The sequence below is a fragment of the Bos grunniens genome, chromosome 8, assembly GCF_055505025.1.
Source record: "Bos grunniens cultivar Pamir isolate PY7600 chromosome 8, Bosgru_T2T1.0, whole genome shotgun sequence".
Taxonomy (NCBI): Eukaryota; Metazoa; Chordata; class Mammalia; order Artiodactyla; family Bovidae; genus Bos; species Bos grunniens.
In genome coordinates, this window is record NC_141172.1 from 42704808 (window position 1) to 42717281 (window position 12474).

General features: G+C 42.1%; 1 protein-coding gene across 5 annotated transcripts in view; it reads right to left on the bottom strand.

Moving 5' to 3' along the window:
* DOCK8 (dedicator of cytokinesis 8) overlaps positions 1-12474 on the bottom strand; it is a 233481-nt gene that overhangs the window by 62912 nt on the left and 158095 nt on the right. For all 5 annotated transcript variants that reach the window (XM_086415413.1, XM_086415417.1, XM_086415415.1 and 2 more), the window contains 4 exons: positions 10775-10939; positions 9504-9673; positions 6752-6847; positions 2224-2319 (listed from right to left, as the gene is read on the bottom strand). In XM_086415413.1, coding sequence (XP_086271539.1) covers positions 2224-2319; positions 6752-6847; positions 9504-9673; positions 10775-10939 — 527 coding nt within the window. The remainder of the gene's footprint in view (positions 1-2223; positions 2320-6751; positions 6848-9503; positions 9674-10774; positions 10940-12474) is intronic.

Here is a 12474-nt window from a genome sequence, read left to right on the forward strand (position 1 = left end):
CTTGATGGTGGGTGGGATGGGTACAAAGAAGCAGGATGTACTGGGCATGGTAGTGGTGGTTTTGATTCTTTTCTTCCCTCAAGGGTTTATGGCCAGTCTTTTCCTGCCAAAGCACAAAGCTTGTGTCTCACTGCTAATGCTGCTGCTCCAAGACTTGTGAGCTGCAGCCATCCACCTGAATCAGCTTGGCTTTTAGAATGCAAATTCCTGGTGCTAGTTGCACATAAAGACCCTTAGTTCTGTTCAGGCCTCACAGGGCAGAGGCAGTGTGGATTAGTGGATCTTCAGCGTGCTTGGAAGGCACTTGGGTAGACTCCCCGCTTGGAAGGCACTTGCACCATCAGCTCCCTGTTCCTCATCGCAGTCAGTATTCTAGGGAGGGGTCCAGATCTGCGTGATTCTCATTAAGCACCCACAGGTGATTCTGCTGCAGGCATCTGGCATTGTGCTCTGAAAAGACATCGCTAGCAATACTTTTTTCCAGTGAGGGGTGGGAAATTGGTGGAACTCTAAGGCAGGGCAGGGATCCCCAACCTCTGGGACCTAATGCCTGATGATCTGAGGTGGAGCTCATGTAATAATAGGAGAAATAACGTGCACAGTAAGTGTAATGCATCCTGAAACCACCTGCCCTCACCTCTGGTCCATGGAAAAACTGTCTTCCACAGAACTGGTCCCAGGTGCCAAAAAGGCTGGGGACTGCTGCTGTAGCGGATCTGAACCCTTGATGTGCTTCTGCTGCAGGGGCCTGACTTCTTTTCAACTCTACTGCACATTACTTCCCATTTCCTCAACAATGTGTGCTTTGTTTCTTTTGACCTTTTTGTTCTCTATGTCCTGTTCCATGTTCATAGAGAACATGTCTTGTTCTCTATGTTCAGTATTGTCCTCTTTCACCTGGGCTTGAACTTACACAGATAAACTAGAGCTCAGGTGAAAATCCTACCATCTTTCTCTTAAAAAAAATTATCCACTTAAAAACCGTGTCACAGAGGAAAAACATCCAGTCAATGTGAAGCTAACGCTATTACTAAATTTCAATCCACTTTATCCTCTGGATTGTCTGTGTGTGTATTTTTGTGTAGTTAGTGTCTGTGTTTTCATACTTTTTCATTTAAGCTAATTTCACAATGCATCTCTATTTATAAACATTGACAAAATGCTTATTCTTGTGGCTTTATGGTAAAATCCTTTCACTTCCAGTATAAAATAGGTATTACTATTATTCTTTTCATTTTTAAATTAAAAAGTATGTTATACCATTTGATTTTCTGCTAAAGAACAGATGGAAGTTGCAGGTAAACGTATCTACAAGTTTCATTTCTCCCCTCAATGAGTATTAGTCGGTGCTTGTATGATGTCAAGCCATGTTCTGCATCTAAAGATAGAATAATGAAGAAGATAGACCCAAATCCTAGCAATCCAATAGGCAAGAGAGAAAAACAGATTGTGATAAGCACTAAGAAGGAAATAAAGAGGGTGTTTAAAAAGAGAGGAATAGAGTGGCAGACATATTAAGCTATGAGGAGGTCTGCAAAGGCCTCTTAAACATTAAAGCTGAGACCTAAAGAGAAGACCCGCTCCCCGACCCCCCGCCTCCACAGTGTGTACGTGTGCAGGAGATGAGGGAAGTGAAAGGTAGGGAGTGGGGAGAGCATCTTAAAAAGGCTCTGAGACTGAAAAAGCCTCAGCATCTTCAAAGGACCTAACTGGAAACAATGTGGCTGAATGAGGGGGGAGTGGTCTTAAGACAAGGTTAGAGATGAAGGGAAGCAGAATCATCCAAGGGCTTTTTAGGCCATGAGAAAAATGTGCACTTTTATTTCCGGTACTCTGAAACTGAAACGTTTTAAAGAGGAAAGTGTCATTATTTGGTAACACTGAGTTGCCCTATACAGACTGGATGGGCAGAGGGCAAAAATGAGTGTATGTGGGCAAAGAGGATGTGCTTGCAGGCACGATGGCAGCTTGAGCAGACGGGGAGTGGTAAAGATGGGGAGATGTGGCAGGTGCAGGCACATTTTCAAGGCAGAATCAGTAAAGTTTGGTGGAAGGTGGATGAAGGGGTAAGGGAGAGTTAACACTGAAAGAATGAGCCCAGGTTTTCTGCAGGAGCAATTCAGTAGAGAAGATGTCAGTTCCTACTACAGGGAACCTCACTGTCTGTCTAAATGTGCTGTTCGTGCCCTGTTGAGCACAGATATACACGTGCAAGAATCTCACCAGAAGCTCAAAGAAGAACCAGGAGTACTTGAAGACTGTTTCTTTCACCATTCCAGTGCTGACCACCATCTGTAGGGCAAGCTCCTCATGGAAATGCTGGACAACAAACACAAAAACATTATATGTATGTAATGACAGTCTGTATTAGGTGTTTTATTTGCCAACTTTCCTTTTTCCCAATTGTAATAGTCTGTTAGTATTGATGCATTTGTCCCAGATGTCTTAGACCACTGTGGATAGTAAAGTCAATGCTGAAATAATCTGAGACTGGAGGGCATTTTAAGCAGGCAGAAGGCTGGTGGTGGTACTGTACTGGAGAGCTAGACTAGAAGGAATGGCCTCATCAGGGAAACGAAGCTTCTATGGGGGAAGCATTCATGGGCAGCAGTTGGAACTGGGGCTGTCTGTCATCTTTCTCCCAGGTTCCACTGTAAACCCTCTGCGTGACCATGTGTAAAGCATTCCTCTCCTAACCCCGAGTTTTCTCATATATAAACTCGATTGGTAGCAGTGGTTCTCAGACTTGAATGTGCATCAGAATCCCCTGGAGGGCTTGCTAAGAAACAGATTGCTGAGCCCACCTCCAGAGTTTCAGATTCAGCAGGTCTGGAATAGGGCCTGAGGTTATGTGCTGGGAACCTCGATTAGAGAAACACTGTCAAGATGGTAACTCCACTCCTTCCAGAGAGAACAATTTTTGTTTTTATAATCCATCTATGGCTTTGTGGGAAATGAAATGAGTTCAGTTTATGAGTAGTGGTGGTGAAGTCACTAAGTCATGTCCGACTCTCGTGACCCCATGGACTGTAGCCCACCAGGCTCTTCTGTCCATGAGATTCTCCAGGCAAGAACACTGGAGTGGGTTGCCATTTCCTTCTCCAGGGGATCTTCCTGGCCCAGGAATTGAACCTGGGTCTCCTGCACTGCAGGCAGAACTACAAGGGACGTCTTCTTAGTAGATCATCTGTGTTAAAAGGTATAGAGGTAGCAGCTTGAACTCTCTGTTTCTAAACTTCTGTGTCCCAGGGTCTGATGCTCCACTTTATGTCTACACTTCTCACCAAGTCATGAGACTGCTCATCTGACTGCAAATGTAGCAGTGATTTTTTACACCTTTTGCATCTTCCCTATTCCCTAGTTTATCTGGATACTTGTTAATACTCTTGACAACAGCTTTGATGTCAAACAAGGTTAACAATAAAGGTGAGGCAACCAACCCATGTCAGTTTGCCTGTCATTTCACTAAGCCACAAATGTTTCCAGGCCATCAAGCCATCAGTCACTATGAAGGAGCAGACAGTGCACCCGGAGGGGAAGTCAGGATGGAGAAAGACAGGATACTGACTCTAGATAGTAAAGGTGCATATCTAAGGAATAATTTCAATGAGCCCAGACTCTTGTAGCTTCCCATATATAGAAAAACACTAAAATCATTAACTCAAGATGTCTAGTTTTTGTGAACATCTTTTGATGTGCAACTACATGTTTTTGGTTTTTTTTTCCAGTAAAACCTCCTATAAATCCTGGCTCTTTCCTTGACTCTTTGAAATAGTCCCTCAGAGATAACTGAGAGACTGTTTTCCAGGGTTCAGTCTTCAGTAATGTCCCCCAATAAAACATAATTCTCAAATTTTAGGTTGTGCATTTTTTTACCAGTCAACACTATCCTGGCCTTAAAATGGAAAGCCCTGCATCCCAAGGACCCCCCAAGACCCAGGAAAACTGGGATAGCTGGTTACTCTAACTGATGGCAAAAATGACATCTGAGCATTTTCTGTGGATTTCATTTATCTTAAACCATAAAATGTAGAATAAACACAGATGAACTCATTTTTTTAAATTGCTCAGTGGGTAAGAAAGCTGAAACTACTTGAATACCCTAATATCACATCCTAGGGTAATGGCATATGTGAAAATAAAGTTTTAAAGTCAACACTCAGAGTAAAAATTAATTAGAGCAAAGCTTACCCTTGATAAACCTTTAAATTACCCACACTGTATGGTAAGTATGCAACACAGTTTACTGATTCTTAAGTACAGTAAAATTGAAGAGTTACTCACATAAACTAAAAGGAGACAAACAGAAAGTTCTCTGTGCAGATGTCTGGGTATTTGAACTGACGACATCCCTGGATGATTAATGGGGACACATGGAGAATGCTAAAGTGTTTCTGCTTGTCATTGGCCCCACTTCATTCTGTTGAGTGAGTCAAGCCTTTACAATTTTAATACATATGAAAACATGTTGAGACTTTAGGGAAGTTCCTCCTCTTGGGAGAGGTGCAGGGCTGCATGTTAATCTAGCAGGTGGTCTAAGCTCGCCTGTGATATAACTCAGCTATACCCGGATCTTCCCATTGTAAGAAAGAGACGCTCCACGAGCTTCAAAGGTAACTGCCGGAAAATAGGTCAGTTTGACCGCCAGAGTCTTATGGCAAGAGGAGATTAGAGGACGATAAGCTGCTTCTTAAAGTAATTTATGTTGCTTACCAGGCAACATTATTACAAGAACACCTTGCTCTGGAGGTTACAGAAAATAGCCAAGCAGCTAAACCCTGTTTGCTGAGCAACTAAGGAGACACACTGGCTAGACCTCCCCCTGAAATGAAATGATTCTCTGCTGGTCACTGAAATGACCAGAAACAAAATCAAAACAAATTAATTGCTCCCAGAAGAAATCAGGCCCTGCCTGAAGAAAACAGGTGTAGGCAAATCATGGTCCTTAAGAAGGAAAATAGTACTTGTAACCAGTCTCCGCAAAGCCCAAAGCTAAGGTTTAGAGTAAGTGACATATTTATTTTCAACACTTCATACATCTTCTTTCACTTCTTCTTTTAGAATTAACTCCTGATACCTCCTTCCAGACAAGCGGGGCCCAGATTTGTGCCAAGTCTGCAGCACCGGACCTTCCAGGGCCTCCCCATGCCTGATCTTTCCCCCACCTAGGCCAAAGTGAGCTGTGCTGAGGCTCATTCCCTTGGGGCCTGTTGAATACACATATTTCCCTGTGAGCTTCTGCAAAGAGTTTCCTATATTAGCCTTCTTTTTTTTATTTTTTTTATTTTTTTATATTAGCCTTCTAATCAGCATATTTACATTTTTATAAGGGTCTTGAAAGACACTCAAGGCATTAACTTAAGTAGTGACTAAATTGGTGAGACCCTTGGATACCAGGCAGAGGTGAAAACTTGGGGCAGACAGGTTTTTTTTTTATTCCCCACCCTTAGATCACACAACATGTGACAACTGAAGAATTCTATTAATATAAAGAGACCTGGTGAGCAGTTTAACAGCTTGTCAAGTCTCTGAATTCATAGGTAAGGCTGATTAGAAAGAATTACAAGGAAGCTTTTCATGTCTGATACAGTATTGAAATGCTCATGCTCAGTCGTGTCTGATTCTTTGTGACTCTATGGACTATAGCCTGCCAGGCTCCTCTGTCCATGGGATTTTCCCAGGAAGAATACTGGAGTGGGTTGCCGGTGAAATAAATGATACCTAGTTACTGCCTTCACTGTGTTGAGGATGAACTGTCCCCACTTCTCCTTTTACTAAAAAAGAAGCTAACACAGTATGGTTCCTGGAGTAGCATCAGCTGGGAACTTGTCAGAAATGTAAACCCTTGGATCTTATTTTCAGTTCAGTTCAGTCGCTCAGTTGTGTCCAACTCTTTGCGACCCCATGAATCGCAGCACGCCAGGCCTCCCTGTCCATCACCAACTCCCGGAGTTCACTCAGACTCACGTCCAGCGAGTCAGTGATGCCATCCAGCCATCTCATCCTCTGTCGTCCCCTTCTCCTCCTGCCCCCAATCCCTCCTAGCATCAGAGTCTTTTCCAATGAGTCAACTCTTTGCACAAGGTGGCCCAAGTACTGGAGATTCAGCTTTAGCATCAGTCCTCCCAAAGAAATCCCAGGGCTGATCTCCTTTAGGATGGACTGGTTGGATCTCCTTGCAGTCCAAGGGACTCTCAAGAGTCTTCTCCAACACCACAGTTCAAAAGCATCAATTCTTCGGCACTCAGCTTTCCTCACAGTCCAACTCTCACATCCATACATGACCACTGGAAAAACCACAGCCTTGACTAGACGGACCTTTGTTGGTAAAGTAATGTCTCTGCTTTTGAATACGCTATCTAGGTTGGTCATAACTTTCCTTCCAAGGAGTAAGCATTTTAATTTCACGGCTGCAATCACCATCTGCAGTGATTTTGGACCCTACTTTAGATCTACTGAATCAGAAACTCTAGGGGCCAGCAGTCAGTTTTAACAAACCACCCAAGTACTTCTGATGCACAGTAAGTTGGAAAACCACTGAGTTAGGAGGTAATTGGGTGGTGAAAAAATGGGGGATCTGGAACAGGGCTGCCAAAGTGTGTGTGTGTGTATATGTGTGTGTGTGTGTGTGTGTGTGTGTGTGTGTGTGTTCGGTGTGTACACTAGAAGGGCAGGAACAAGGAAGGAGAGTACTATTTTTAATAACAGTGAGAAGGTGGGCAACGTATCCTCACATGGCCCTGTTCGGTACCTTTTTGCTGACTGGCCTGGGGGCTGTTGTTGAACTTGGAGCATCACTATTGCTGGAGCAATAGTAAGACATCCGGTTGCAGCTGCGATCAGCAATCTGAAATACACAACCATGACTCCACAGTCAACCCACAGTGGTCCTCAGAAAGATGAGCCAATGGCCTGGAAATCCGCTTAGAATTCATTGTTAATGTATTTTTTTTTTCTGGTTACAAAGGTAAAACAATTGCCAAAAATAAACATAAAACAAAGCAAATAAGGTAAAGTATACCTAACTCTACTTGCTCTGGAGATATTCACTGTTAGCTGGTATGGAGCCACCTAGAGTCACATCCTAGTTAAGAAACAGTCCCTTCAACTAAGTCTCTGACTTAACTCGAAGAGAAGGGGAAAAATATGTGTGGGAACAGTGCCTCTCTGTGGGTTAACATGGTACTGTTCCCAGTCTCCTCGACACTATTTAATAATTTGTCAAAAAAAAAAAAAAAAACAAAACACACTTCTGAAAGGAAGATGAGGCTTGATTCTTCTAGACAAAATTTTCTCCCCTCACTACCAAATAATTTAAAAACTGTTAACCCATTCCACAGAGAAATTAAAAATCTTCACTTTCATTAAAGGAAACTGTAAAAATCAAATCTGTCAGTAACAGGTGCTATCCGCTTCTCCCCTAGGCAATCTGAAGTGATATTGCCTAAAGGGGACTTAGATGTGAAACTGAACCAGGGTGCGCTGGAAAATGCTTAACAACCAGCTCTCAGAGGGGAGGGGCTGATCTGTAGAATTTGCCAATTACTGTGCTGTGAATGCTTCCGTCATGCCTGATTTCAAGTTAACAAGACATTACTGAATATGGGGTTGGGAAGAGATACGCAGTAGCAAACCAACCATATAGTATTTCCACTGCACAGAAACAACAGACATAAATAACCTCGAAAATACAGATAACAATAAAATATAGTAAAATACTTATGAAGGGATGAGATTTGAGTACTCCCTTGTAAAAACGGAATAATTTCAGATTTATGGACAAGTTGCAGATGTTGCACAGAAAGTTCTTGGATACCCTTCGTCAAATTCCTCTTATGTTATATCTTACATAACTATGGTATATTTGTCAAAATTAAGAGATTAGCATTGCACATTAACTGTTAACTAAACCATAGGCTTTATTCAAATTTCACCAATTTTTCCACTTGTGTCCTGTTCTGTTCCAGAAGACCACAATGCATTTAGATTACCTTTGTTTTTCATATAACTTATGTGTTAATTGATACAATTTAATTTTTAATAATGTCTGTGTTTAACAACTGGTTCAGAAAATTCCTGGAAATTTAACAATTAGTTCTCAGAAACTGATATGAACCAGCTCTAGCACATCCTTGCATTTATTCGGTATATCAAAAAGGGTATTTCACACGATTTCATAAGATATAACCTATATATCATCAGAATCTCTAGGAGTGAATCTGTAGATGATTCTTACATTTATCCAGGGTTCAGAACCTCTGCAGAGCCAAGGAAAATCAGGCTCAAGGCAGGAACAGACTTGCCCATGACCACAGGCTGGAGTGCGATCAGATCGAGACCCAACCCTGGTCTCCAGATTTTCTGTCTCACAACATACTGTCTCAAGTGCGTGTCTCAAGGGAAATGATGTCAAAACCTAAAGAGTTTGATTTATCTTCATCAGAGAAAATGACTTTATTCTAAAAGACTAGCCACCCTGAGGTCACAGATAACTGGAAAGAAAATTAGATTAAGAATTCATGGCAGTTTTGTACATACATGAAAAACCACTTTATTATACATTTTAATGGGATGAATTTTTTAGTATGTGAATTGTATCACAATTAAAACAAATTTCAAATGAGAGGCATTCTACAAAATACCTGACCAGTATGCCTCAAAACTGTCAAAAACAAGGAAAATCTAAGAAAGTGTCATAACCTAAAGGAGCTAAGGAGATATCACTACAAGATATAATGTGGTATCCTAGGTGCGATAGAATAGAATAGAAACAATACATTCAGGAAAAACTAAGAATATCTGAATAAAACATTAATTTTAGGTAATAATATGTTACATGTGTTTCATTAATTGTGACAAATGTGCTATTTTAATGTAAAATATTAATAACCAGAAAACTATTGAGCACACAAAAATTTTCAGTTATATATAGATGCAATTCTATATATCCCAAACTTTTATAAAATAAAAAGTTTATGAAAAAATATAATTCATGAAAGGAAAACAATCTAGGGCAACTCACTGACCCCCTCAGGATCTCAATTTTTGTTTACAAAACTTGGCTTTGATCTTTGGGGTTCTTACATGGGATAATCAATCTATGGATGTTAATAATTCTGAAAGGCAGGTATTAAAAAATAACACAAAAAAATGAAAAAAAAAAAAAAACCCTTTTTAGGCATCAAAAACAGTTAAAACTCATTTTTTCCCTGAAAATAAAACTCAAGGTATTCACAGATGCCATGGGGCTAAACCAGCTATGCTCAAGAAACTTCCCACCAAAGTCCACTAACTCTGCTCAGACCCCCAAATGCCAGTCTTGCCTCTATATCTTTCAGAATGGTCTCAGTAATTTCAAAATAAAAGAATTTTAATAACTTGAAAGCTGTGCATTTGACCAAGACAGTAGGCAGCAGGAGTGGTTGATTTTGTGTTGTCTCTCCAGGTGTTAGTCAGAAGTTAAATAGCCTACGTCTCAGTCCAGGGCTTGACACCTGCCTTACCTTTGAAGACATGATGCTCTTAACTTCCTCATCTGCTGCACAGTGTGGCCCCGCAAGGTCTGGGTTACTGCTGCTCATCACCCGGGCCTGCAGCAGCTTCGAACTCACAGCTGCAGCAGATGTGCGTCCATACGTGTGGTAGCGAGGGTCTGGGAGGACAGTGGGGCCACCTGCAACCCACCAGGTACAGATGTGTCAACACAAAGGGATCAGAGTCACTTACTGGATTTGAGGAGGAACCAAGGAGGGATGGGGTAGATAGTAGAGCAGACACTCAACAGATTAGGTCTTGGAATTAGAGTCTTATCAGCAAATACCTAAGGGAGACAATTTTGGGGGGAAAGACAGGGTGTAAGGCAGTGGGTAGAGCTAAGGACTGTGGTAAACTGCGAGCACATGTCTCATCCAAAGACAAGGGCTGCTCCTCAGCTCTGGCTTATTATTTCTCAAGACAAGCTGGAAATGGGGGTATTTTTATTTATTAATATTTTAATGATGACAGATTTATAAGTCTTGCATTTCTGAGATTTGAGAATCCAAGGAACCCTCTGAGTCTTATAAGAATAAGAACACACTATATATAGCAAGGTGTTTCGCCTTTAAGTATTTACATATTCAAAGGTGATTATGTAAGTCTGTGAATATTACAAGTATTTTTAAAAACACTTGAAATTATAGGTTTATTTGAAATGAGGCTACATGGGCTAATAAACATGCCAAGTTCCTTTGTTAGGGCCTGGAATTTTGTTAACTGATTGACGCTACTTTTTATATCATGCTGACCAGATGTTCTGGTTGAGTGGAGAAATGAATTATTTCTGTTTAGTTTGGGAGGAAATGAGAAAAAGGATTTATTTTTTCATAATGTAAAGTTTAGGAGCCATTGCTTACCACTGCTATCAAAGACATATTTTTTCCTTATCATTATTCTCCTAGAATTGTAGGCATCTGTTATTACTTCCCCAGCTCTTACAAAAAGAGATTCTCAGCTGAATTAGAAATTACCAACTGGGTAAAGATCAGTGACGGATTATCAAACAAGCAGAAAAAAATTAGTGCTCAGAGTACAAAAAAAGAGGAGGAAGGCTGATAGAAAGCAAGACAGAAAAATCTAGAAATAAGCTTTCAATTTCAACATTCATGTAAGTTTTTCTCACTCTGAAAAATAAAATTTAACTTCCGGGCTTTTAATTTTATTTGGAATTCTGTAGCAGTGGGGTGGGGTGAGGGTGCCCTGCCCCCCAGACTCCCACACTCGGGGGTGACGGTACCTGACTTGGGCATGTCTCTCTGTGGCTCCGGCAGGCGGAAGACGTAGTGCACGTAAGAGGCCAGCAGGCAGTTCCTCCCGTGCTGGTCCTTGCCCAGGCCCTTGCTGTTGTGCAGACTGTTGGCGGTGACCACCACGGACTCGAAGGCAAACTGAGAGAAGTTGGCTGAGGAACCAAGAGAAAAATGGGTGGCCCCACGGTGGGTCCTTAATGAACTTGAGGTGGAACATTCTTTGGGGACAGTGACAAGGAGTCCTGGCCACTGACCAGCTGAACCAGGCCAGTCAAGATGGTGGCCTGGGGCAGGGTGAGTTGTTTTAGTAAATTCCAGTGTGTGGCTCCGCTACTGCAAAGGACTTCACATCTCTCCTTCTGCTAGTGCTGTGGTTTTTCAGGACAAAGATGTGAGCGTGTCCAGATAGCCTCCCCTCTGGAAACCATGCTGTTAATGGGTGCTACTCAGTGGGGACTGCTCTGACATCACCAGTATCATCTAGGATCCTGTTAGAAGTGTAGAATCTCAGGCCCCACCGCAGACCTACTGAGTCAGAATCTGCTTTTAACCAGATGCCCACGTCATTCGTACGCACTCTGGTTTGAGATGGGCTGTTGCACAACACAGATTCTTGGTGCACAGATTAACCTAAAAACTTATGTGTATTATGTCAGTCCCTGGTCCTGTACAAACAATGCTTCACTGTATAGGCTCTGTGTTTAGGAGCTCAAGCCCTCCACAATTTGGCTCCACCCTACTTATTCCACCTGGTACCCTTTCCTGTTCAAATTCAACTTCCTTAAACTAAGGCAGTCTTTATATTGTCCCCATCACATCTGCTTCTCACTTCTGCAATTTTTGCTCATGCTGTTGTCCTCATTTAGAAAGCCCATGTTGCTCCCACCAACTAAATCATGCCTACTCTTCAATGCTTGGCACACTCCCATCTCCTTAAGGAAGCCTCTGACTCCACTCAGTCCTGGGATTAATTGACACCATATCACAAGATTCTTAGACTATGTCCAGTGGTAAACTCTGTCTCTCTGATAGGCTGGAAGCCTTTCTAGGGCAAAGTGCATTTCTCATACTTTGTGGTCTCCCCACTGTGCCTTCTATTATGCCTGACACAGGTAAGTTCTGAATAAGTACTTTGAGATTAAGCGCCTTAAACAATCCTGCCTGTTTCAACACCCTAGACTCCCAAATGTCAGCTCAAAATGTGTGTATGAATGTTTTGTCTAGCAGCTGGGGATGTAGTATACCAAACATGTAGGGGAGGAAAGTAGAAAGAAATCCAGGGAAGAAAGAGATGGCCACTCCGCAGGAATCTAGCTGGAGAGGCACCAGCTACATGTAAGAGAAGTTACCTGACAACACAGGATGCCTTGTCTGTGCAGGTACAGAAGATGCCCTCCAGGATACAATACACCCAGGGATTCAGAGGTCACGCTCTTCCCTAGCTCTGAAAGTTCCCCCCGTGTGTCCCAGGCTACACGTTCATTGCTCCCTCCCCACTGACTTACTCCTATTACATGGCCCAGTAGTGTTATTTCCTTCTTTAATGACACTCCCAGAAAAGTGTATTTTGAGACTTTTTTCTGAACCACTTCTTTTGGTGAACCAGACACTCCGGTTCTCTGCTTCTGCCAATCTCATCTCATCTCACTGTTTTCATTTTGGCTTCTCTCCTTTTATCCCTCCTTTA